A 27435-nucleotide genomic window follows, 5' to 3' on the forward strand; every position below is an offset into this window, starting at 1 on the left:
TAAGAGAAGTTATGTAGAGATGGTAAAGTATGGAGGTTCTGTTGATCAGAGTTGGGACAACTCAGGCAACATCAACTGTGAAACTCAGTGAGGCAAGTCATGAAAATTGGAAAGCATGAAGTTTGAAGGGAAGGATTCTCGGGCAATATCCGAATCAAGATCGGATTTGAATTTTAAAAGTTATGCCCCCAAGGAAAATGGAGTGAGCTATGGGCTGTGGGTAATCAAACTTGGCACTAACCTCTGTGTTTCACGGTTTGGGCCAGGAGCCTAAGCCTAAAGCCTGTCTATCCGGCAGGCCCAAGGATGCATCCATCTTGGAAGATTTGCAGAAAGTTTTTCTGGAGAAGAAATGGAAAGGGGGCTGTTTTTCCATCGGTTCATTAGGGCAGCCATGAGGATATGTTTCAGAGAATGCTGTATGTGAAGCTTATATGAAGAAGGCTGGAGTTGCAGAAAATGTTTTGGAAACCAAAGCAATAACCGGGAAGAATTTGGGAAGGGAATCAGGTATGGAAAGTATATAATTAAATGAGCTAGGAGGCAACCATGGGCTGTTGTTGGACAATCAATGGATGGATCCTATTTTTGACTGGGAATCTGGGATAATGAAGTAGAAGACTGGTTGGAAGACGACAAGAATCTGTTACTGGAACAGATTCGGGAATTTGAGGATGTGGGCCTCCCTTTGTCTCAGTTGGAGGATGTGGTAAATACAGAGGCTGTTTAAGGACCAGAGAATTATCTGGGCAAGTGTTGAGCTGCTTTCTCAGCACTAAGGGCACTTTTGAAGGAGGAAGGGACTTGTGCCAGTTCATCTTCTTCTGATCAATTTGGTTAGTCTTTCAAGTTTTTCTGTAGGTTAAAAAATCTTTTTGATGAGGAAGCTTTGGGTTCCAATAACCTCATAGGGAATCCTTCTGAAAACTAAGGTGTAGTCCCAAGAGGGGGGAGGGGTGAATTGGGTTTTAAAAGTTTCTTTTAACTCTTTTTATGGATTCACATCTTATTGTAAGTTAAGTACTCAAACAAGGATGATTAGAATTACAATATATGCTAAAAATCAATATTCACTTTTAAAACTTTAAGAATGAGTAAATTGATCTTACAGCAGTGTCAATTAACACCCAACCAAAGATTTTGATTCAATCAACACAAACCAATGTTTCAAAATATAATACTCTCAGCTTTTGAATAATTCAATCAAAACACAAGATACTTAACCAATTGTAAGAACTGCAGCACTTCCTTGATTCAGCGTTTGTAGAAACTCAGCTTAGATTTTTAAATAATGCCCTGTATGAATGAATATTGGTGTACTTTTAACCCAAATTTCCGCAAACGATTAATCAACGTACTCCCTTTAAGTTTTCCGCAAAAGATTAATCAACGTACTTTCTTAAATTAAAAGTTTTCTTAATCTCAAACTTTCAGCTTCTTGCACTTGAACACACAACCACACAATTTATAAATGCAGAAAAATTAAAGAGAAAGGGTAGAGAGTGAGACTGTGTTTTTTATGAGATTCGGCTTATACCCTGCCTATGTCCTCGCCTTAGGTAAGACCACGTAAGGGTTCCACTATAGCGTTCCTTTATGGTCGGAACAAACCGTTACAATCCCTCCTTTAGGGTGGAGCGCACTTTCCAAGCGATACCCCACGTTTGGTACAACGATTCAACCAACCTTGAACTGTCAAAAACTACAAGAAAAACAAGAAACAATTTGGTGTACGATGACACTCTCAAAAGAGTAGATTAGTACAATTGAAATGTATATACTTCAATCAAAATCACAATATTGAGAGATGAAGCTCAAGTATATATATCACCGGGGTTCTTTCTTAGGTTGAATAACTCAGTAAAAGTGCCAAGACGTGTGAGCTTTTCTTAGCAAAATCGCAGCAAGTAATTCAATAAGAGTATAGGTAAGGTAGCTTTGAAGAGTAGAAAGAATTTGATTGATTTGTTGCTTGTAGGTTGTTGGTGTATTTGATCCTTGGGTTTAATCATGTATTTATAGAGTTTAAAGAGTATTTTTTGTATTGCCCAAGTTGCTTGGAGTATTCCCCAAGTTTTCTCAAAGTTTGGAGCCCAAGAAATCACTTTTGAAAACTTTTATTAGTTGTTAAAATTTGAATTTTGAAGGGTCAGGCGCCTGTACTTAAGGGATCAGTTGCCTGGACTTTAAATTTCAGCGTATTTTTGAAGTCAGTATAGGGTCAGACGCCTGGACTCACAGGGCTAGTCGCCTGAAGTGGTTCTGTTTGCTGTTCAGTAGCCTGAACAAATAAGGTCAGCTGCCCGACAGCTTCGACCACCCTTTAGTATTTTGGTCATAACTTTATCTATACAACTCTAAATTAGACGTTCTTGGTATCAACAGAAAGCTAAGAGAAAATCTCACAACTTTCATGTTGAACACTTTTTAAGATAAGGAGTGTTTGATAGAGAAAAATGCTCATCAATGCGGATATAGAAAAAAATAACAGAATTTGGAAAATCCTGTTTTGGGGCTTTTCGTTCCAAAAATAATTTTAACCATTTTGAAATAACTTTTGACCTTATAAAAATATTTTCCAAGTATTTTAAAAGGTATCTTAGTCCAAGTAATTAACATAAGAGCTTCATGCCTCCATATTGAAATTGTTTGAAGTACTTATATAAAGACTTCTTAAGACTTTGACATTCTAAGCACTTAAGTTTTCATGCTTTTCCATCTCTTGAGTCTATCTTGACTTCCAACTACAATTCACTTTAAGCTTCATCAGATGATCTTTGAATCCATGCTTTAATAGTATAAGCTTTATGAGATCTTATTTCTTTGGAGTATGAGCTTTCAATAATTCTTGTGTGCAATTGACCTTGTATTTACATACTTGAGTCCTGAAGTATCATCACTTAACCAAATATGTTAAGTTCCTCTGATTTGTTATATCATCAAAACAAGATTTTAAGCCTTGTAAGGCCAACACCTTCATGTCGTCTTATTCTCTTAATCCTTTTATTGATCTTAATTTTGGGTAATGATTTGATTAATTTTGGCAAAGGTGTCTTATGTGGCTGACCTTATTGAAACACATTATCATTCTTTCCGAAGAGCTCTAGATTTTGTAGGACTTTAACTTTTTGATCCATTGAGAGTTGAGAGGGACATCCGAGACCCACAAAACCTTTTAGATAGGCTAGGGGTGCTCCATAGTCAATCCTTTATGTGAGGCTGTCAAGGTGGTTGTTTCCCTATAACCTATGAGAACCGTCGAAAGGGGGGGGGGGGTGAGAAAAGTGGAGAGAACTGCAAACATTGGCCTCTGTATAAACTATGGAGGGGAAAAGCATAAGAAGATTAGGGGCATTAAGGTGGTAGAATGAAAATTTTGAGTTGGAATTAGAGGTTTGGGCAGCCTTGGTAAACGTTATTAGGTTAAGGATATCATAGTAAAGACTGCCCCAGGCATTGTTATGATTGAAGAATCTAAATCGGAGATGGTAGATTGTTTTCTTGTTAGGAGCATTTGAGATTCTAGATTCAAAGGCTGGGTTTTGTTAGCTTCTATTGGTTCCTTGGGGGCAAGGGGGTATTGTAGGGAAATTATCACGAAATTCCCAAAAAATTGTGAGAAACAAAATAAAGAAAAACACATGCCAAAAGAAAAATAATCACACGCACAAGACAATATTTACGTGGTTCGGCAATTTTTGCCTATGTCCACAAAGTTGCAGGGATTTCACTATTATCAGGGAAAAAGTACAGAGTGCGGCAGTATAGTTTTCCCTCTCTCTCAAAAACTGCGTCAGAAAAAACCCCTAATCATCAAGAACAACGATTTCTATATATATCCTGTGTACAAGATTCACAATGGGTTGCAAAACGGGTCAAAATTTTTTTTTTCGGCCCAAGCCTCCGCTCCATGGACTAAGCCTCAGTAAAAAATCTCCCATAAAAAGACCATGCAACATTATTTCGGGTCAAGTCATCATCTGGATCAAACATAACTAGACTCCACAAAGTCCAACAAGTATTGTGATTATTTGGGAGATTTGCTAGAAAATTGGATGTTCTAGTGGCTCTTTTAATCATAGGCAAGGGCCATTGGTGGTTTACCTAGGTTTTTGGCCATAATGATCCTCAACTAAAAGGTATTTTGTGGGATGAATTCGCTGCGGCTCATGGTCTGTGCTCCATCCATTGGTGTTTAAGGGTTGTTTCAATGTCATTAGGTTCACTACTGAAAAATTGGGAGGCTCTAGATTACCTCAAGTATGAGGGGTTTCGATTTGTTTGTTAGGGATTGTGATTTGAGGGGTGTTTCTCTTTCAAATGCTCATTTTATATGGTTCATTGATGGCATTAGACAGCAGCTGCTCGGATTGATAGGTTCCTATTGCCACTGAATGGGAAGATACTTTTCCTACCCTAGCTCAAGAAGTACTTCCTAGAGTTGTTTATAACCATTGTTCCTTGATTCTTGAATCTAATCCTATTAAATGGAGCCCTACTTCATTTAGATTTGAAAGCATGTGGCTTTGTCATCTTAATTGTCGGAGTTTGATTAGGATTTGGTGCGGGGAATACATTGTGGAAAGGTGGGAAGGTTTTTTCTTTATGAAAAAATTAAAGCATTTGAAATAAAAGTTGAAAACATGGAATACTTAAACTTCCAATGCTGTTTTAGGAAAAAAAGGTATGCTTGAGGAATTGGGGGCAATTGATAGACTGACTGAGGAGGGACCCATTCCATTTATGAGGATATTGTCTTGAATTTTGATTTCGACTAAAATTTCGAAGTTACAAAAGTACGGAAATTTCAATTTCGATTTCAATTTGAAAAGATGATGGAAATTAATAGTAAAGCATGGAATTCTTTTGTTGGCCTAACAAGGCTAAATCTCGTTTTGATGATAACAAATCAAGGTTACTTAACATGTTTGTTTAAGTTAAGTTTCAAGGCTTAAGTGTTTTTGTGAAATCAAGTGAGTATGCTTGAAGAGCTTAAATGAAGTTTACACTTAAAGCTATGAGCCATGATGGATATAAAGCTTCAAGTTATGAGGAACATGAAGATTATTAAAGAAGTGATTAATGCTTAGAAAGATATTGGAAACTTCACAACATGAAGACTTAGGAACTTAGATAGATTCACCTTGTTAAAGTCTCATTTAAGTACTTCAAATTTCAATATTGATGATTGAAGTTCTCAGGAATTATTATGGACTTAAGAGACCTATTTTTATACGAGGAAAATATTTTCATAAAGCCTAAATTAAGTTTTCCTTAATGGTTAGGCGACTGATGATATATCATCAGGCGATTTATAGGCTACTGACTTTGTCAATAAGCAAACAGAACAGGGACCAATCGACTGATCCAGTACTGACTTTCAGAATGCGCTATTTTTAAAGAGCTTAAGCGCCTTACCTATCGTGACTAGTCGACTGATGTCTATGTTTTAAACTGTTAACAGCGCTGATATTGTTTCCAAAATTGTATGAATGGTTTCCAAATTCAGAGAAAAATTGGGGAAAACGTTTAGAAACCCTTGTGCACTATATAAACATATTATTCTCGCACATTAGGGTAACTCATGACACACAATCGATTTGAAAAATTGAGTTATATTGTTGAAAGTCTCTTCTGAACAGCTGCTGTGTGTTCTTGCTAAACCTTTGCGAAAATCTGATTCATCCTACTGAATTCCACACTCTATAATCAGATTATTGGTGATATACTTTCGAGGTTCATCTTCTTTATGGATCTCTTTGAAGTATATTGATTCTAATGTATACTAATTTGCTCTTTGGAGGAGTATTCTATTGTACAAACAATCTTGCTTTGTTTGCTTTGTTATTGACGGTTCAGGGATTTTGAATTGTTGCCTAGCGTGAGGATTGTTCTCGTTAGAGAGGTGGCTCCACCTTGATCGGAGAGAGGTTTACTTCACTTGGTAACGAAGTGGAAAGGAAAATCCTCAAAGCAGGTTGCTTGAGGCAAGGACGTGAGCTGCTGGCCGAACATTGTAAAAAATCCGGTGTTCAGCTCTTCTTCCCTTATTCTTTAAGTTGTTGCAAGATACAACCTGCGTGCATGATTTGATATTATTTGAGAACTTGCTGAAAATTGGAAACTTGCTGAGTATTGGGAACTTGCTGAATATTTGGAATTGTGATTGAATCAAGTAGTTGTTTTAAAGATTGATTTAAGAAGAAGGATTAAAAATTCTGTTGAGATATAATATCTGAATTCTGGGCTGAAATAGCTGAAGCAAAGTGTTTGGGATTGATCATTCTATTGAAGCATAAAGTTGTTAGAGAAAATCCAAGTTGCACTACTGTTGAAAAGATCATTGACAATTGTTGAAAATCAAATTCTGAATTGATAAATTGAATTGATTAAAGTTTGAGTATTGGATTCTATTTTCAGATTTCATATTCATACCTAGGATTCCCGATTGGTATAGTACTGTCGCTGTTTAGATATTGAGATTGTGTGGTTGTGTTAGTTCAAATTAAAAAGGGTTAAGGTAATATGAATTTCTGCTAATAAAATTTTAATTACCCAATTCACCCCCCTCTTGGGAATACACCTTTAATTTCATCTTTTATGAAACTTTAGAAATGGTTAAATACATACAATAATTTAAGTTTTAGGACTTAATATATTACAACTAAATACATCTATTTTGTGTATGAGGTGCAATAGTTGTAATTGTAACATAATGTGTATTAAACATATTTGTAGTATAATGCGTATTAAACATATTTATAATATACTATGTGCATGAAACGTATTCGGTTAATATAAATAAAATTTATAAATCAATTATATATTATTTATTATACAAATAAAGATAATTTAGACATGAATGATTAAATAAAATGTTGTTGTAAGTATAATTTTTCATATAATTTCAAAATCCCTTGTAATAATCTTTTTGTTTCATTAAAAAAAATTACAAGAGATACGCAATGTGCACCTTGAGATACGCTTCAAGATTTTTTTTTTTTTCTCCCAAACGCATCAAGTTGCTTTTTAGAAGGTGCATGGCTTTCCTTTTAGGTTAGGTATATACACAGAATGATGATTGCAAGCAAGCAGCTCCTTGACAACCTCTCTTGGCCATCCATTTTCTTTGGCTAGCTTCGTCAATCCCCGACCTACGACTATATCTGATTTTGAAAGTCAGGGGTGTGAGATGATGCCTAATCTGGAGTAGAACACCTCGCTCTATGCCTTTGCCTTTTAAAACACTGCTTAAGAGTGCTCTGGGCTTGGATTTTGTTTGTAAATCACTTGGACATCTTGAGATTGTCGGTTATTTAGATGTTGACTGGCCAGTATGAATTTAACTAGTGATCAGCTGTAGTTTATTTCGCGTTTGTGGGAGGTAATCTAATTATGTGGAAAAGCAAGAAACAAAATGTGATTTCCAGATCAAGTACAGAAGTTGAATATAGATCTATGGCGCAAACCACATTTGAGTTGCTATGGTGGAAAATCCCTAGGCATTTGGTGTTTCTTATGATCATCCCACTGAATTTTGGCTGTCATCTTCATTTCTAGTAATCGAGTATTTCTTAAGAAAACAAAGCTTATTGAAGTAGATCTCCATTTTGCACAAAGTGTAATAATGTTAAAGACTTAATAGGCCCTGGTTGTTGTCATCTTGGGAGCAGACATTTTTCACACATGGGAAACATATATGTGCTGGCGGAAGAAGTGGGGTAAGGAGGGGGAAGAAGTTGAGAGGTTAAGTAGAAGTGTTTTGATAGTAAGAGAGTAAACTGTAAATTATTAATAGTAAAGGGCTTCTTTGTCAATCATTCTTCATAATGGTGTTCTCATAAATAAGTATTTTAATATTATAAGAGGCTGGCTCTCCCAAAGGTGGTATGACTACTCTGTTTTCCATCCTCCTTATGCTAATCAAGTTCTCTTCTTTTCTCTTTCTTCTTTGTTTCTTGTTTCTAACATAAGTAACAAAATGCAATAATTTTCTTGGTCATGTTCATACTATGCCTGAAATAACTAGTATACCCCTAGATTTAGAGCATGTCATTACAGTGAACTTACATTCTCTTTGACCGTCTTGTCACATGGACATGGAGTCAAAATCTCAAGCAAACTAAATTGTTCCAGTTAAGGAAGTATTTCAGCTAGTAGGAGAAACCAACGTAGAATCATATCACCATCTTGAGATGAAGGCATAATTGATACAAGTAATGCAGACTACACATTGTTTGAGTGTTGAATACTCTCATTACTTGTCTTGCTTTGCCACCTAAAGGCTTGATTAATCTTGAAAAATTTATGGAGAATCTGGATCTAATTCATTGAGGATTGATACTAGTTCATCTCATCCTAGATAACTTCGAAATAATTATACCACTCAAAGCAATCTTAATAGAATGCAGAATGTTCCTGTCCATAGAACTGAAAAAGGATCACATGACAACATTTGCTCTAAAATGCGGTGCTTTAGGGTCTTATGTAGATATATAACTGAAGAATGTTGAATGATACTTACAAATTGATGAGAGGAAGTTGAATTGTTTCTAACTTCAACATAAGTTTTCTTTGCAATATAGATTAATAAATGTTCAATTGAGACTTATGATGCTTTAATGCTCCATTTTACCAATAAATATGTATGGGCCATACATTTTTCCAAACCTTTTACCAATAAATATGTATGGACCATACATTTTTCCAAACCTATAAAGGATCTCTTAAGATTTAGTGTTTTCCAATGAAGATGTACCACATTTTTTGGAATTTTTATGAAAATTTTTTATTTCCTAAGCTATTAGAATTTTTTTCCGACTTCATTAGTGAAGGAATACACTAAATATGATGCATTAAAATGTAAAAAATTCTGATCTTTGGACAAGTTTCTAGAAAGGCCTCATATATTTGTAGTGAACAAAATGAGTTTGATTTGCAAGTCTAATTTCCAGAGAATTGCACAGAGAAATTAGACCAAAGACATATCGCTCACAGTAGAAACTCACGTCCAAGGTGAAATTGCAGCACCATACAAACCACATTCTAGGCATATTGACTAGCGCTTGACGCAAAAGTGAAAAATATTATTACAAAGAAAAACATTGTAAATTGGATTATTTGGGTGGATCTCATTGTCTCACTCTCTCTCAAGCCTTTCTTTGTCTTGTTGTCATTCTTTAGCAGCTGTCTCTTGCTATGATAGAGAGATGCCTAGGCAAACCATCTAGATCAAAAGATTTGCCTTCAATATGAGACTAGAGAAAGTGATGATTTTGTCTTTCTACTCCAACGGAATTTGATTTGAAACCATTGTATAAGGATATCCTTCTTGGTGGCAAAATGGTTTTTGATGGTTTATCCTCTGGTTTTGGTTGATTGATGAGATAATTTCAGAGCAAGATTTGGGACAGTTTTATGGCTATTAGTCCCACTTAAAGAAGTATATTTCTCAAATTTGGATTTGATCGGGATTGGAAAAGATTTTCCGCTTTTATTCTTGTACGCTTTAGGCATGGTGGCTGGAGAAACTTTATGGAAGAACTCCAATCATTGGTGGAATCTATTGGAATAAGGGCGTATGGTTGTGGCCTAATTCAGAGATGCAATGAGAGAATTGTTCTTGGAAAGGCAAATAAAGGGTGTCTTTGTGTGAAGTAGGGCAGAGTGCAATTAGGATTTCCCTCGGGGAATGGGCGTGGGTGGGAAGTGGCAGAAAGCAAAGATGTCTTGTTTCGGCTGGGGATGATGGGCTGGAGTGGGCCTGGATCTTTTATTATTATGTTGGTTGGGTATTGGCCAGTTATTATGCAATGTTGATGATTTTGTTTGAAGTCTGCATTTGAGATTATATATATGAAGCACACAGGTCCCCAAGGATTAAATGAGGCCTAATGTCAACTCCTTAAAGTAGGCCAGTGCTCAGTCCAAAAATATTGAGGCCCATTGTGGTATTAATTTCAACTGCCAGGCCTAACCTGGAATAAAAACAACTAAAGGCCATTCTTATACTCTTTACAGTCCATGCACTGGAGCTCTACTCCAATTTAAGAGCAAAGCGTGGGAAAAATGTTGGGTTGCCAAGAACAGTGTGGTGAGTTGGCTTGCAAGGGCAATGGAAAATATTTAAGAAAGTACCCGAGCTATGTACAAACTCAAAATGGGGAAGGGATTAATATTTAAATTGCCTAGTCTGTTGAGTTGGTGGAGTTATAGATGGTGAAAAGAGCCCTTTCAATGGCAGTGGAGCTTAGTTAGATCCAGGAGGGGAAAGGTTTTGCTGATGCTTTCATCATACCAGGTTTCATCGTCCCGAGAGAATATGGGCATAAACACTAAGTGGTCAGGCTGCAACTGTGGCCTGTGGGACAAAAACCTTGTGAAGGTGATATTTAGTCTGTGATTGAGTTTCAGGGGCCTTCTGTGGATGATGAAAATCAGGAAATAAAAAGTGGGGGATTGAAGACTTCTAATTGTGCTAGAAAATGGACAGGGCTGCGGCAGGGTTTGAGAAGAGGCTTTTTGAATTAGCTATGATAGAATTTTATGTTTTATTTTATTTTATTCTATTTTTGTTTTAATATATGAATGACTTCTTGTTCTCCTATAGTATGTATTTCTTTCCTCTTAATAAATCTCTCTTGTCATCTTAAAAAATATTGAACAGAATCGGCTGACTCTGCAGGTGTCCACTTTTTTTTTGGGTGTTTTTGTAGGGGGGGGGGGGTGTTTATGAATAAAAAACCAAGACCTGCTATGCTTCTTGTAGGAGACAAACATGTAACAAAGGGTTTATGAACTTAAATATGGTTTGAAACTGTGATAAAGTATCAAGGATGGGTTTGTACCCAAATTCTGATTTATCAGGTATATTCCTTGTCTCCCTCTCTGCAATACTGTCTTTGGACCATGATGCTTCAGCAATCAGCAATTTCAGACATCTGGAGACTGATAGTCTCTCACTGGCCTTTGATCGGATAGATTTCAACCTGCAGTTGGAACTAGCTCCAACTCATCACCGCTGCTCAATTGTTTTCTTGTTATTCCCTTCGTTTTTTTTTTTTGAAGGATTTCAAAAATTCTTGACTTGTTGATTGCCTGAGTAGGCCTGCATCATTCACTTAAATAGTGTATTTCATATCCTAGAAAAATGCCAATTCTTTTGGCTGACAAGTGCTCTTATACCTATTTCTAGAATTATGTTAAAGTAAATAAAGGTTTCTAATAGTTCTTGATTTTTGCTTGGAGGCAGGCAAAGTTTCATATCGTGCAAGAACTGCTTGGTAAATTGCATGCAACCACAGCTCATATGCCAAGAAGTGCTACATTCGAGTCACTTCTAGATGACCTGAATGTGGAGAGACAGAAAGCACGCTGTGCAATGAGGAGAATGTTTAATAGATCTTTTGGAGCCACTTTTCTAACCGACACAGGTCAAGAATCTTCTTTTTCCTATCATATACATCAGTATGCTGATGTGTATACCAGTAAACCAGAGAATTTTTTGCTCTATCCACCTGAAGCATGGCTCCATGTACCTTTTGACATCAAGATTATGCCACATCATGTAAAGGTTGGTCAGACTCTCCGTTTAAAATATTTTCCTTTATTTATTTATTTTCATGAATTTTTAATGTACATTTATTGCTTGTGCTTCATCATTTTTGCTGCCACTGGAATTAAGTTATGGTAGAGAAATCATTCTAGAAAACTAAGTAATTGGTAGTAAGTAATAGTGGGAATCTTATCCAATAATAAAAAATAGTAATAGGGGGAACCATTCCAGAAAACTATGTATTTTTGTCTTCAAAGTACAACAAGGTTGAAAGTTCATCATAAAAAATTCGAACCGGACATTTTTTTTTCTTGGGTGTCATTGCACTTGCAATAAGGTAGCCATATGTGCCCAGAATGTATTTATTAATGGGGTAAGTCAAGAATGCTAATAGTTCCTTACATCATTGCACAAAAGAGTTTTTTGATGAACCTCTAGGGTTATTAAAGTACTCTGGAGGATTTCTTGTGAAGTAAGTTGGGAACTATTATCTATTTTTAAGAAAATAAATTTATTGAAGAGGAGAGAAATGAGGATCAGTCATCCTCCTGGATAACAGAACAAGAAAATTGAAATTTTAAAATAAAAATAAAGGAATAAAATCATCCCAGAAAAGCTTTCCAATTGCACTGAAAGTTGGGACCTATCCTTAAGCATGTTATCATAATCAAAGAAGGGGCTCTCAGTGGATAGGGATGCTGTTTTCATTTTCTCATTTGCAAGTTGCTGATGATACCATTTTCATTTTCCGATGATAAGTTGTCTTTTTGTAATGTTCCTACCCTTTTACAGATTTTTTTCGCATGTTTGAAGGTTAATTTGGCTAAGAGTGGCTTTGGTGCTACTAATTTGAGCTCAGATGCTGTTACTGGTTTGCTTCCTTAGTGGAGATGACTTACCTAGGTGTTCATTTAGGTTGTAATCCTCGGTAGGCCTGTTTTTGGGATTTGGTGTGGGCTAAGAAATATGGATAGCTAGTTGGAAAGCAGCTCTTTTTTCTTTTATTGGCATATTACTTTAATCCAAGCTTCTCTGTTTTCTATTCTGATTTATTGCTCATCTTTATTCAAGATTCCTGCTAGGATAGCTGTGATATTGGAGATCCTTCGACAGGTGTTGGTGAGAAGAGAGGTTATGTAGTGAATCTGGATGTGGTTTGATGTTCTTAGGATGGATGGAGTTGGGTCTTGGTAATCCGTTGTTGGGAAAATGATGCAATATGAGCTTCAAGGCCTCTGATAGAAATGTTTAGCATTTTTAGGTTTTTTGAGCAATCTTGTAGTTCATCATTTTTATGATTTTTCCTCTTTTGCAGCATTTCTATAGTAGGATTTTATAAGCTTATAATCTAGTAGATTAATTATTGTTTGTGATTATCTAAGGTTTTTGTGAGTTTAGTGTTTTAAAATTATGTATTATTCTAATTTTTAGGGATTTGATATTATGTTTCATTATTTAGGTTTTATATTAATTTCGATAGATTGTTTACTTATTTGAGAACCTATATAAAGGCTTGATGTGTAACCATGAGGAACACTTTGGAATATTGAGCATTCAGCTCTAATTGAGTTTATTTTATTTATTTTTACCCTCTTTAATTTTCTATTCTTTTATTTTAGTTTCCTGCATTCTTCTCTTGTGCCAGTTGGTCCTGCCAACCCTGCCATGATACATCACACATCCAGAAGTCAAGTCTTACCCGCCACAGCTGAAAACCAAAGCCCATTCTGATCTCACCTGCAGCCACCACCAACAGCACCCAACCAGCTGATCTTCCTTGTTGATCAACTCCTGAATCAATCTCAGAATCTCTTTTTCCTTCAATCGTGAGCCACAACTAGAGCACCATCATTGTCAAAGCCTCTCCAGCAATAGTTGCAGTTCCTCAAGCTGCCTGCTGCTCATCTCCAACATTGCTCATTCGTGGCTCTTCCATCTTCAGTGTCTGTGCACTGTTGAATGTGAGAACTTCCCAAATCCTAACCTAAAGAGCCTCAATTTGATCCTCAATGTTGTTGTCATCATCCCACCATAGCTCTTGCATCCATACTTTCATCAGCCATATCCAATCCTTGACAATCATCACAGTGATCAAGGACCGATTTGAGCCAATTTAGCAAGATGTGCTTGAATTGAAGATCTAGAGAGATATCCATGTCCTTGTTGAAAGGAGAAATCTTGATTTACAATATTATGAGAAGGTAATTGCGGACATTAACAGTGAACTAACGGAAGCAATGGCTTGTTTAGATATGTGGATAAAAGAGGCTGTAGTTGCAACTGAGCGAACTACTCTGACAGATACTGAGCTCAGCGATCAATGCGATATTTTTGAAGCTTACAACACAGTTGACCCCAAAGAGTTCATTGTTGAAGAAAAGGAGAAGTTTGTGGAGATTCTTAGTCTTGTCAAAACCAGAGCTGCAACCAGCTGTATTAGCAGCATTTGATGGTCTAAAAGATTCCAGAATTAACATTCAAGACAAAATAATCCATGAAGGAACGTGAGGAGGTGGAAATTGTAACGATTATAGCATCCTTTGAGGGGAATTCCATTAGTTAAACCAACCAGTTCTTTGCATTCTCATTTGCTTTTGGAAAGAAACATTTTTCTTGTGTCTCTGTGGGTATATTCTTCTGGTTGCTTTGTAGGAATAATATGTCCATATGGTCAAGGTAAAGTTAGTGGCTGTCTGTAGAAACTGATTTAAACAAAAAACAAATTATGTATGTCTTGAAGTGGGCAAAAAAATTATAATGAAATTAAGGATAACAGCCATTTTAAGATTGGAAATTAAATTTTAATGGATGTCATGAAATAGGGTTAAAGTTCTTAATCGAAACTACTCGAAAGCCATAGAGAGCTCCAAATCAGCACTAATAGCAGACAGGATATTCACCGAAGACCTTACGATATGAAGGACTAGATGAGAAAGAATAAAGCTAAAAGAGTAAAGATTGGGAAAGTGAATGAGAATGGATGTATCTTGCGATTGTGTATTAAAAAGGTGCATCTAGATGGAACTTACCTTATAGTGTGAACGCCTCTGGGTTAAAGAACATTCAAGTAAGTTGGAGAAGGCTTTAAGTACCACCATGAAGAGGTGTGGGAGAATTGATTATGATAAAAATAATAGATGAAGAAGACTACAGAAGGAAAATAAGGTAAAAGAAAGTGTAAAAAAGAGGAAGAGTACAAGAAGGCTACTGTGGTCTGTGGGATCTTCTTAATTTTTAATTTTAATTTTAATTTTAATTTTTTGTTTTTCAGAATTCCTAAAAGAATAATCTCAAAACAATTTTTGAGATACAGCTAAGAATTGTTATCAATCTAGAAAATCTCTTGAGAAGCTTCTTAAATCAAGTAATTTTAAGCAAGAAATACATTCCAAATTCAATACGAGGCTCAAACTAACCAAGGCATCATTTGGGGGTAACCCATGAGTTTGAATGCATCAATTAATGGAGAGCAAAGTAGCTGAGGTTAAGCTCAAGAACTCTGCTGCTTGTAAGTTCTCCGTCTGCAACCAGAGAATAGCTGCTGTTATGAAACCTAAAACCACAGAGCAGATTTGTTGTAATGTTTTCCTTGCAGTCTTGGAGATACAGGGCTATTGTGGGAAACCAACTATTCAAGCTTGGTGAACAGAGAGCTTGTGAAGTATTTCATGGAAAATAGTGCAGTCCTTTTACTCCCATAATTGGATTGTCCACACAATTATGGTCTAGATCTCTTCCTATTGTCAGTTGACGAAGGAATTAGAAGGTATAGGAATGAATTGCTAGAAGCTGTCAAAATAATGAAATTCAGTGTAGGCTGAGTCATGGTTTTAAATAACGGCCGCGACGGTTACATAACGCCGTTATGTAACAGTTTTTTGGGTTACCAATACCGTTACACACCGTGAAATAGCTGGGAATAAAAATCACGTCTGTAGTGGCCGTTACAAACCGCGACCATTACATAAAGGCCGCTACGGCCGTTACGTAACCGCAACAGGACTGTTATACCAAAAAAATTATTTTATTTTTTATTTCACTTTTTCCCTCTCTTTCATAAATCATTCTCAATATACCATGTGGCGTGGGGGAAAAGATTATAATAAGGATGACAATGATACAAAATTTACTATTTTTTTAAATACTCACAAGAGATGCATTAAGTAACAATTTGAAAATACTAACTTGTTAGGAAAATATTTTATTTTGATAATATTAGTAATCTGATATTTATGTTCTATTTTTTTCAACTTCAACCTTCTTTCTTTTCTAGTTATTTTATATTTGTATTATTCGTATGCATTATATGTCTAATAGATTAATTGAGTGTATAATGTATTTTGTTTTATTAATTAATTTAACACACATGAGAATTTATCACAAATAAGAACAATGAGAAGTATAAATACGCACACATGTAATTTTTTTTATCAATGGTGGTTTAAAACAAATGTAAACTTGTTGCCCTTACCAAATAACTTAGTTGAACTAAAGGATCTAAATTACACAAACTCTTTCTAAGAAAGGTTAAAAATTTAAAACATGCAAGTACGCTAATATGCAGAAGGTTGTGCATGCTTGAAAAAAATTCAGAGCCGTTACACCCGCTTCCCATTATGCATCATCAGCTACTCCCGTTTGCTATTACCTGTCACCATTATGTTACGCTATCCACTACTGCAATTTAAAACCATGGGCTGAGTGGCTGACACTGATGGTTGTTTTGTACAAGGATTTATACGGATGAACAATGGACAAAATAGTCAATTGGCTGAAACAAAAGCTCCAGATTTTGAGTCTTCCGTTGTCAGGTGCTTGATGGTGGCACTGCAATATGAATGTGGATATGCTTGCTACTTGTTATAATGTGGATGATATTGCTGAAACTTCTCTAACATATTATGAGGTGGCATTGCTAGTTGAATAGATGCCCGTCTATAACTACTGGTGAAGATAGATTCAAGCCTTCTCAGGACACCTATGGGGATACTGTTAGATATTTCAAGTGGCTTGTTGCTCCATTTAATACAGTTTCATGCCAAGCTTTTGCTTATGAATTCACTAGGGATTTGGAAAAGAATCACAGAATGGTCTTAAAATTTAGTAATTTCACCGAAACTTTGGCAGATTTCAGATTTCGAGATAGTTTGACAAGAAATCGGGCTCCAATATCTTTTTTTTGCGATATTCCGGTGGAAATTTCGGAACTGAAATTCCTGATATTTTGGTAATTTTGGCCTAAATTTTAGCTGAAATTTCAGAACTTAAAACAAAAACTGTAAAAAATAAGCAAAATTTGTATTTCTCAATTTTTGTTTTCTAAATTATTCAAAATCTCCAATTCTATTGCCAATGTTCATTGACAATTTCCATAATTTATTATAAATTTCTGACGTTTTTTTAAATCAAAATTTTTATTGAAATCGATATTTCTGTAAATTGAGACCTCTGAAAATTCTGCCAAAATCGAAATTTTAGTTGTTGATGGCAGGAAGAGCAAACTTGCAATCATATTGAGTGAGAAGCTGTAAAAAAAAAAGGGGGCCAGAGCAGGGTTTCTGTGAATGCTGTGGTCTATTGCTAGCCAGAAATGGTGCAGAGCCTGTGTTATGTTGGGAGGGTTGAATCTTGGTTTTCTGAAATTGGGCATTGGGCAGAACCAAGGCCTCAATGACTGTCTCGAGAAGGATATGAAGGAAATGACATTGACAGTGAGGATTTAAAGTTTGGACTTCCCATGTTGCATACTTGCATCATTGTCACTTGCATAAAGATTCAGGGAATGCATTTCAGCCAAAGGCTTTTGTAAGTTTTTGGAGTTCTGTCCTACAACTGTAGGAGGCACATGGGAATAATGTGGATAAAAACTGATTTAACCTTATGCTTGGAGAGGCCTTCAATTTGGATTTGTATTGGATTTGGATAAGATGTATTGAAATTTGTCCAAATCCAAATCTAAAGTCCGAAATCCATCCTCCCAAATCCGGTTAGTGCTGCAAAGTGTTTGAAGCAATGGGATTGATATTTCAAGCATTGAATGATATCTGTTGATGGTACTTCTGGTGTGTTTTTATGATTGTTATCTTTCAAATGCCTGTAAAAACACAACTTACTGTTTTTAATGATGTTTTTTTTTGGCTCTTTTTTAAATAAAAATGAAATGAGAGGGAATATGCTAATAAAATCAGAAGTACCCTCCTTATTTGTATCCATTTCCTTTTGAAATATGTGGCCTGTTTGTGTCTTATTGGCTGTAGCTAATCTGACTGCATTTGTATTCATTCAACCTTTATTTTTGGTTCTCTCTGACCTCGGCATCATGTGTACAACCCTGATTCGTTTTGGATAGACATACTTATAATAGCTATGTATCATTTCTTTGGCAGTACGAAGCGCCAAACCTAGGCTGTTTCTGTGATATTAATATGTTCAAGATGCTTCTGGCGTTACCTCTCCTCAAAGAATTCTTTCATGTAAAGATCATACTTGTAGATAGAGTTCTCTCTATTTTATTCCCCTAGTATTTGGTCAACCTAAATGTTTTTATGCAAGTTTATGCCAATCTGTAGTATCATGTGGGCAAAAATCCAGATTCATTTTGGGTGTGGGGCAAACCATGAAAGCTCTGTGTCATTCCTTTGATGGTATGAAGGGGGAAGCACTGGTCGATTCTGTGATGCTATTATTTTAAAGATGCTACCTTCATTCTCCTGGAATTCTTTCATGCGAAGATCTAGTACTGTCATTAAAGTTCTAACTCTATTTTTATCTCATGTATTATCTCCTTTTTTTCACTTGAATCCTTATTGTTCAGGTTCCATCAAGCTTGTTCAAGACTCGATAGATAAAACATTTTGGGACGGGTAAGCAAGCAATCAATGAACTATAGTATACCCGTGTTCAATGTTTTGGTGGACATGGACTCTGTAAGATGAACCGAGTACATCCTTTGAGTAAATCAGATCTGCAATTCTGGCAAAGATGAACCCGTGTTCATGTACTTTCATTTTTTATCTCAATTCTATTCTATTCCATGTGCTGATTCTATTTTGTGAATCAAATGTAGTTGAAGTCCATATTCAATTAGGAATGAAATTTTTTCTTTGTTTAATGAGGTAAGTAAAAGCTTTGATCTTTGTTTTGTTCTCGTTCTCATTTTTCCCATCGTGCCACCCGATGTATTCTTGGAATCACTTTCCCAGGAACTAAGATTAGAGACTCATCACAACTTTTATTTGCTCCACTTATCAGGAGTTTTGAGAATAAAGATTGCAGTGTTCAACAAAAAATAACTATTCAATTATTATTTCAACAGGATTACCAAAAATTCTTAAATCTTTAATCATAATAATATTATGTAAATTCTTGTGTCGTATATAATGATATGTAGATTCTTTTACTGTGATGTATATGATAGTGTGTGGATTCTTGTAATGATGTTGAGAGTTTTGTCTTTAAAGGATGCGTGCTCCATGAATTTGAAATCGCATGAGAATTTGATGTAATTTGAGAGGGTGGGAGTAATCTTGAAAAGAAAATCATTTTAGTATGGTTTTTAAACTAATATCGTTGCGTTTAGGAGGATGAATTTTAAATTACGAATTTGAATGCGTAGTTTTGAACAAAATTTAATATAATTGTACATTACAGTTTGTTGAAATTTACACATTCGAATTCAAATTTTGAATTTTAAGTTTCCAAATGTGGTAAATATTGTTTTTATTAGTGCAAATTGAGAATCTTACTGCATGTTTGCGGAGTTGGGGTTTTGAAATTTGGATTTGATTTTTTTTTTTCGATTTAAATAGTGTAAAATTATATTGAACTTCTTACAATCTCAAATAAATCTAAGACTTTAAACTAGAGGTTCCGAACATAATCTTAAGTGAAAACGTGCACAAAATGGAATTTATGTAGAGCAAGATTAGTAGAAATAAGATGATATGTTAGCTAGGAGGTGAGAAATTAACACAAATTCAGAGAGAATTATGGAAATTTAGGAGAGAGAGTTGTAGAAATTAAGAGACGGAGGCTAATGAAATGCATTTAGTTGCAGAAAAGAACTAAATAATAAAATAGCACGTAGTGGAAGGTACTTTATAAAAGACCTACCTCCTCTGTAAAGAATTGTTTGATACCATTTATAGAAAATTAGTATTATTTTTTAAAGTGTATTTAGTAAAAATAATCTCAAATTATTTATTATAAGTACTTTTTAGATAAATATTTTTTAATAATATATATATATATATTAAAAAAAAGCACCAAAAAAAAAAGAGAATGAAAATTTTTATTTGAAATAAGTATATATTTAAATGTAACAAAACACTATTTATTGGCACAAATATTTATGTACTTTCATAATAAGTATTTACTTTTTAAGGCATTTTAAATGTTGATTAAGATTTCTGAACATTTTATATTTCTGAGCATAGCAAAACAACTTAAAAATGAAATAATTATCTGAACTATTCCCAGTCCCACAAATAAAAGGAAATAGGTAATTCTTTCTTTTGTCGTTTCTCATTTTACAAGGGAATAATGAGAGTAAACTGGAATTAAAAGCTATAAAATGAATATCTAAAATTAGACACAAAGGGCACTTTTTGTTTTGCCAATATTTAAAATTAAGCAAAAAGCACTCCTTTCGTTACGTTTGGTAAGAAACTAACCTCTCTTGAGGCTTCAAATATCATAGGTGTTAGCTTTGAGGTTTGCTTAACCTAACAAATTGTTTTGAATTAATGACTTCATATTTTTGTCATTTTAAGATAGGATTTCAAGCATTAGAGCTAAAGATTTGAAGACTTTATTTGATTCATTTGTATTCATTTGTCTCAATGTGTAACGTGTTTTATCTTGTATATCTCTAAAAATATAAATGTCATGACACTAAAGCTCCGTGACATAAAAATAAAAAATAAAATAAAATTTGTGAGACTGTTATGAGTTGCCTTGCTAGGTGATTCACTAGCCAGAAGATCTTGTATATCTCTAATAATATAAATATCATAACACTAAGATACTTAAACATAAAAAAACAAACAAAATTTTAAGATTCTTTTAGACTGCCCTTTTAGGGCGGTCTATTAGCCAAAAAGGACGCTCAACCGATTGTGAATTTAGGTGTAATCCCAATAGGGAGGGTGAATTGGGTATTTTAAAAATTATAAGACTTTAAGTCACAATTTTAAAATAGTACAACCATACAAACACAAGTTTGGAGATACACAAATTTCAATATTACACACGACCTAATAGATTAAAGCTATGTATTCCACAACTAATCAATCAATCACAGGTGCAAGAGATATTTAATACATAATAGGCAAATGTGAAATAAATAATCAAACGCAAGCGGAAATAAAATGAGATAAGGGAAAAGAGAGATGCAAACTCCAAATTTTATGAGGTTCGGCCAACGCGGCCTACGTCCTTGACTTGGGCAAACTATCCAAGGATTCCATTATACCGCTCCTTAACCTGGGACGAAACTTCCCATTACAATCTGTTGCTTACAAGAGACATAACTACCTCCTTACAATCTGCTGCTTACAAAAGGTGTAACTTTCTCCTCTTGGTTCACAACCTGAACCGTCAATACGAGTGATGACAAATAATTTTGAATACGCTCAGATGCTTCTCAATAAGCTAATGAGTACAATGAAATCCTAAACACACTTACAAGATATAACTTGAAGCTCAAGAAATAATGTGTTTTTTCTCAATGAGGTGTTTGCAATAAAAATATATGATCTTTGTATGAAAATATATATAATAAGTTGCTTCAAAGATCTAAACCCTATTCAATATTTCTCCAAAAATTATTTATTAAAAATATGTGTGTTAGAGATTCTATGGTTTGCTTTCAAATAGGTTTTGCAAAGATAAGAGAATATGAAATCTTTGAATAAAAATATGAAAGTGAACACTTCAAAGATTCAAGCCCTAGTATAAACTTTTTCCCAAAATATTTTTCAAACTATGAATATATGAAAAACTAAGGTTCTTGCTCCCAATAAATATTTCAAATAAAATAATTAGGAGAGTATAAAAATAAGATTTGAATGCCTAAAACAAAAATTTGTTTACCAACCTCAAGATCAATATAGCTTTGCAAGATAATGTGAGTGGATGCTCTTGGATCTTGAAGAAAGAAGAGAAGAATGGCCAACAATGATTTGAGTGTCAGAGAATGTAGGCAAGGGACTTGTAAAATAATTTTAGGGTTAGTATTTATAGGCACTTTCGGCATATAGTCGTTTTTTACCCGTTGGATCATTAAAAGATATTATATTAAATAAAAATATGACTGTTGAGCACTGGAGCGTCAGTTCTGCCTGACAGACTCATCGACGAGTGGAGAACTAGTCGATGAGTGTCCTTCACTCACTTGTTGACGAGACCAGGGGATTAGTCAACGAGTGGCCTGTTTAAGAAAATTAGAGTCTTGGTATTTTCTCATCGATGATACCAAGAACTAGTCGATGAGTGTACTTCACTCACTCGTCAATGAGACTAAGTGACTAGTCGACGAGTGCCCTATTATTCAGCCCTATTAACCTTCTAAAATGCATATGCAACCTAATACAAGTACATATGAATATTTCATGAAAAACATGCATCCTAGGGTCCATTTGTTGGTCATTTTGAGCTTCCTATCATATCTTATGGGACATGTAAATTAAAATTGAAAAGCTGAATTGTCCTCATCCTTTTGCTCTTTTATTTCCAAGAACTAAGCCAAGTCGTATGCACTTCAAGTTCCTCATGGTTCCTTAGCATCTTTACCATCCGTGCGTGCTAAGTAATAATCCTATTCAAAATCTCAATGCACAGGTAAGATACTAAGTGATTTGTCATTATCAAAACAGGATTAGACTCATAGAGTGAACAGTGATCTAGGCAGAATTGCAGTCAGCAATCCGAACTGAGGACGGATTTTTGGAGTTAAGCTCACTCTTGCGGGATCGCGACCCTTTGTCCCGGCCATTGTAGCACATGTTGTGGAAGATAATGCAAAAATTAAGCTTGACTGAATATCTTGTGGTTGAGAAAAATTAAGCATATTGAATTTATTGTGAAATTGAGCATATTGAAATATTTAGTGAGTGGATTTATAGATTTGATTTTTGACATATATTTCCTCCTCAAATCCCTTTTGATATTGATAAGGGGACATGTGTAAGTGAAAATATTTTTGAAGCATGAGCATGATTGTGAGTAATTTTTAAAATGATATGAATCAATTTTTAAAAATCTTAAATGATATGACTATTGTGAAAATTGAAACTCTTAATAGTTATTGTCCTTGTTGAATTATTGAAAATCTTGGTTGACTTGAAAATATTAAACATATTTGATTCTTCTTTGGGTTTAAAACTTGAAATTTGTGTTTCATTGAAATTTAATTGAGAATCTATTTTTGCAAAATTCATATCTCCACCCTTTTCTTTTTGGTAATGACAAGGCCCCGCGGGCTAATTGGTATCATTTTTATTTTTATTTTTTTTAAATGACTCATAATTAGCAACCGTTGGTATCATTTTTTTTTAAATGACTTATGACCGTGCAATACTTGGTGCCATTTTTTTTTTTTTTGTCATAATTTTGATGATACAAAATTTTTAAGTTATTTTGAATACTTGGATCATTGTCATAATTTTGTTGAGGACATATTTGACCTTCCCTAAAAATAATTTTTTTCAAATAAAAAGGGGAGCAATTTGAAAAATCCTTATAATTAATATCTCCACCCCTCACTAATTGGTTTTGATGATGTTAAAGTGAGAGAAGAATAAAAAGTAGGAGCTTGTTTGTATTTGCCAATTGAAAGTATAATTTAGTTTGTGTTTCATAGAATATCTCATTTTACTTTGCAAGTTTATTCCTATATTTTTTAAAATAGTTTATCATTTTCAAAAAGGGAGGGATTGTTACCCTTAATGTTTCTTTAACTTAGTTTTGATGATAACAAACTATTTTGGACTAATGACTCTGTATTTAAGTTGTTTTTTAACATGATATCAAATCATTAAAGTTAAAGATTTGAGAGAAGATTTGAAGAATTTATTTGATTTATTTGTATTCATTTCTCTCAAATCGTAATGTATTTTATCTTGTATATCTCAAAAAATATAAAGGTAATGGTACGAAAACACTTAAACATGGAAAAACAAACAAAATTGTAAGACTATTTCAAGCTACCTTGTCAAGACAGTCAATTGGCCAAAAAGGGCGATCGACCAATCTAGGCAAAATTCCTTAGTGATTGACCACCCCTAGTGGCAGTCGACAAATCTAGGCAAAAAGCTTAAGCGATCAAATGGACCAAGAAAGAGGTCAATTGGTTCTGTTTTTCAAAGACTCCAATGGTTAGTCTTTCTCTTTAATGGCTAGTGCCTAGTCAATTGGTCTATGACACTAGTAGATTGGTTTGAATAACAAATTAACTCTAATGGGCAAAAAAACGGTTTGTTTGACTATAAACTTTACAAATATGCCATCTAAAACCCAAGGAACATCAGAGAACATGTATATATTTAATTTCCAAGTGCCCAAAATCTCTCTTCTCTTTTAAATCATTTTTGTGCTTAAAACTTACTTATCTTGAGAGAAACACAAAAAACTCTTGTGTCATCATTTGTATATTCTTTGAGAGTTGTGTTGATTGAGCTTCCAATTGTAAATCAATCCTTGTGAGGATAATTTCTGTAAAAAATTTGTCTTTTGTATTCTACTCCTTTTTTTTTTTTTTTTTTTTTTTTCCAGCCGTATGTCCTTTCTTATATATAAAAAACTTAACTTTGCTATAAAGTTTTTCATCTCCTAGACTCAAGCTAACCACCCTGATTTATGGGATGTTACAAATTTCAAATGCCTCAAATCTCTCTTGGTTGTTTACAATGACAGCTCACGCCAACACTCCCCCTCAAGTTGATGCATAGAGGTCTCGCATGCCCAACTTGTCAAGTGAGTTGTAGAAGTCCTTGCTAGATACAACTTTTGTAAGGATGTCTGCCAATTGATCTTCGGATTTCACAAACGAAAACCTAATTGTTTTTGCTTCAAGATTCTCTTTGATGAAGTGTCGATCTACCTCCACATGTTTAGTATGATAATGTTGAATAGGAAGTGGCAATTGCAGCTTTATTGTCACACAAGAGATCCTTCTCGGAAGTGGGGGCAAACCCGATTTCAGTGAGTAGCTTTCTTAGCCAAAAGAGTTCACAAAGACCTTTAGCCATTCCCCTAAACTCAGCTTCAGCACTTGACAAGGCTACAACTTTTTGTTTCTTGCTTCTCCAGGTTACAAGATTTCCTCCAACAAATGTAAAATATCCTGATGTGGACTTTCTGTTAGTGATATTACCTGCCCAATCCGCATCTATATACCCATAAAGCGTTTGCTGACTGTTATGTTTTGAGAACATAAGTCCCTTGCCCGGGGATGACTTCAAGTATCAAAGTATTCGAATCATTGCTTCCATATGACTCTTACTTGGATTATGCATAAATTGACTTACGACACTTACAACATAGGCAATATCTGGGCGAGTATGGGAGAGATAAATGAGTTTACCAACTACCCTTTGGTATCTTCCCTTATCTGTTGGTACTTGGTCTGGGTATTCTCCAAGCTTGTGATTTTGAACCATGGGGGTGTCTACAGGCCTACACTCCAACATTCCTCCCAGATTTTTCATCTCAAATTCAGTTGCTAATTGTTTTTAAAGCAGAGAGATTTCGTCTTCATGATCTCCTGTAATAATAATGTCATCTACATAGACTATCAAAGCAGTTACCTTGCCTAACTGATGCTTTAAGAACAAAGTATGGTTAGAGTTACTTTGTTGGAAGCCATATTTCTTCATTGCCAAGCTAAACCTTCCAAACCTTTCTCGTGGTGATTGCTTCAATCCGTACAATGCTCGCTGCAATTTGCACACCACTCCATTCTTTGAAGATGTTGTACAACCAGGAGGAACATCCATATAAACCTCTTCTTGGAGATCACCGTTGAGAAAAACATTATTTACATCAAATTGATGCAAAGGCCAATCAAGATTTGCAGCAAGAGAAAATAATACCCTAACTGTATTTAGCTTGGCTACAGGTGAGAAAGTCTTCTAATAATAGACACCATATGTCTGCGTATATCCCTTCGCTACCAATCGTGCTTTGTACCGTTCAATAGATCCATCTGCTTTGTGTTTAATGGAGAACACCCATTTGCACCCCCACAGTTTGTTTTCCTTTAGGTAATGGACTAAGAGTCCATGTATCATTTTTTAGTAGTGCCTCCATTTCTTCCTCAATAGCTCGGGTCCATCTTGGATCTGCCAATGCCTCATGAACATTGGTAGGAATTTGACATATGGAGAGTTCTTGTGCAAATTTCTTAAGAGGTTCAGAGAGTTCCTTGGTGGATACATAGTTAGCAATAGGATACCTCGACCTTCATTCCTCAATATCTGGAGAGTATCTATTAGGTGGCTTACCACGATTGTACCTATGAGGTAAGACATAACCCATAGAAGCATCTATATCATCAGTATGTAAGGGTGTAATAACATTACGTACCTCAAGAGTATTCTCAGGAGATGATTCGGTTAGCACTTCAGAGGGAGGGGATATAGGTTCAGTATCAGATGTTGCATGCTCTGCAGGAGGATATATCTCAGCTTCACAGTTCACAATGCCTAAGTTATCATTCGGCCCATCCTGCCCCTCATGTTCATGTGGCCCCTCATTTGGCGCCAACCGATCAAACTCATTTGGCGCCTCATGTTGGAACCAATTCAACTCTTCATTATGTATCTCCCCCTGAAGAGGAGAAGTAGGTGCTGAAGAGGAAAAAAACATATCAGTCTTTAAGAATTGGACATCCATAGTAACATAGAGTCTACGGGTGGTAGGATCATAGCACCGGTACCCTTTTTGATGGATGTAATAGCCCAAAAACAAACACCGACATGCACACAGATCAAGTTTAGTGTGCTGGTTCTTGTGGAGATACACATACACAACACACCCAAAGACGCGAGGAGGAAGCATTAGTGCAGTAGGTAGTGACACATAAGTAGAAAGACATTGGAGTGGCGTCTTAAAGGATAAAACCTTGGAGGGCATTCAGTTAAGAAGATGGACAACAGTTGGGACGACATCGGTCCAAAAACGTTTGGGCATATGAGCACCGAGAAGCAAAGCACGGGCAGTCTCAAGAGCATGTCCATTCTTCCTCTCGGCAACACCATTTTGTTGAGGTGTTTGTGAGCATGAAGTTTCATGAATTAAACCATGTTGAGTAAAGTACGCTTTAAGGTGCTTATTGACATATTCACCACCATTATCAGAGCGGAGAACCTTCATGGTGGCACCGTACTAAGTACCAACCATAACTTGGAGTGTTTCAAACACACTAAGAACCTCATATTTGTGTTTCATCAAGTAAAGCCATGTCATACGAGTACAATCATCCACAAAAATCACAAACCAACGAAAGCCAGATAGATTAGTAACAGGTGAGAGCCCCTATACATCAGAGTGAATTAACGTAAATGGAGTGTCACTTTTATTCATGCTTAAAGGATAAGTAGTGCGATGGCTCTTAGCCAAAGTTCAAGTGTCACATTTCAAATCAGGAGTCTGTAAATGCTTAAACAAATAAGGAAAAACATGCTTCAAATAAGGAACAAATGGGTGTCCTAAGCGTCGATGCCACAACCAAAGTAGTGTCTCTTTATTGGCATGCGGATGTTTCATGTGATTGGCCTAGCCGATACTGATGTCTTCCACATAATATAATCTCTCCTTCTTAGTACCACGTCCAATTATCTCCTTGGTGAGAATATCCTGAATAAGACAAAAATTGGGATAAA

At 35.3% G+C, this 27435-nt stretch overlaps 1 protein-coding gene across 3 annotated transcripts in view; it reads left to right on the top strand.

Moving 5' to 3' along the window:
• LOC131157037 (uncharacterized) overlaps positions 1-18700 on the top strand; it is a 63434-nt gene extending 44734 nt beyond the window's left edge. Inside the window, exons 13-16 of one of the 3 annotated variants that reach the window (XM_058110880.1) lie at positions 11252-11572; positions 17941-18027; positions 18124-18198; positions 18369-18700. In XM_058110880.1, coding sequence (XP_057966863.1) covers positions 11252-11572; positions 17941-18027; positions 18124-18174 — 459 coding nt within the window. In that variant the 3' untranslated portion in view covers positions 18175-18198; positions 18369-18700. The remainder of the gene's footprint in view (positions 1-11251; positions 11573-17940; positions 18028-18123; positions 18199-18368) is intronic. The other 2 variants (XM_058110882.1, XM_058110881.1) reach the window with 2 other exon arrangements.
• Positions 18701-27435: the final 8735 nt, after the last annotated feature.

This window comes from Malania oleifera, chromosome 6 (genome assembly GCF_029873635.1).
Source record: "Malania oleifera isolate guangnan ecotype guangnan chromosome 6, ASM2987363v1, whole genome shotgun sequence".
Taxonomy (NCBI): Eukaryota; Viridiplantae; Streptophyta; class Magnoliopsida; order Santalales; family Ximeniaceae; genus Malania; species Malania oleifera.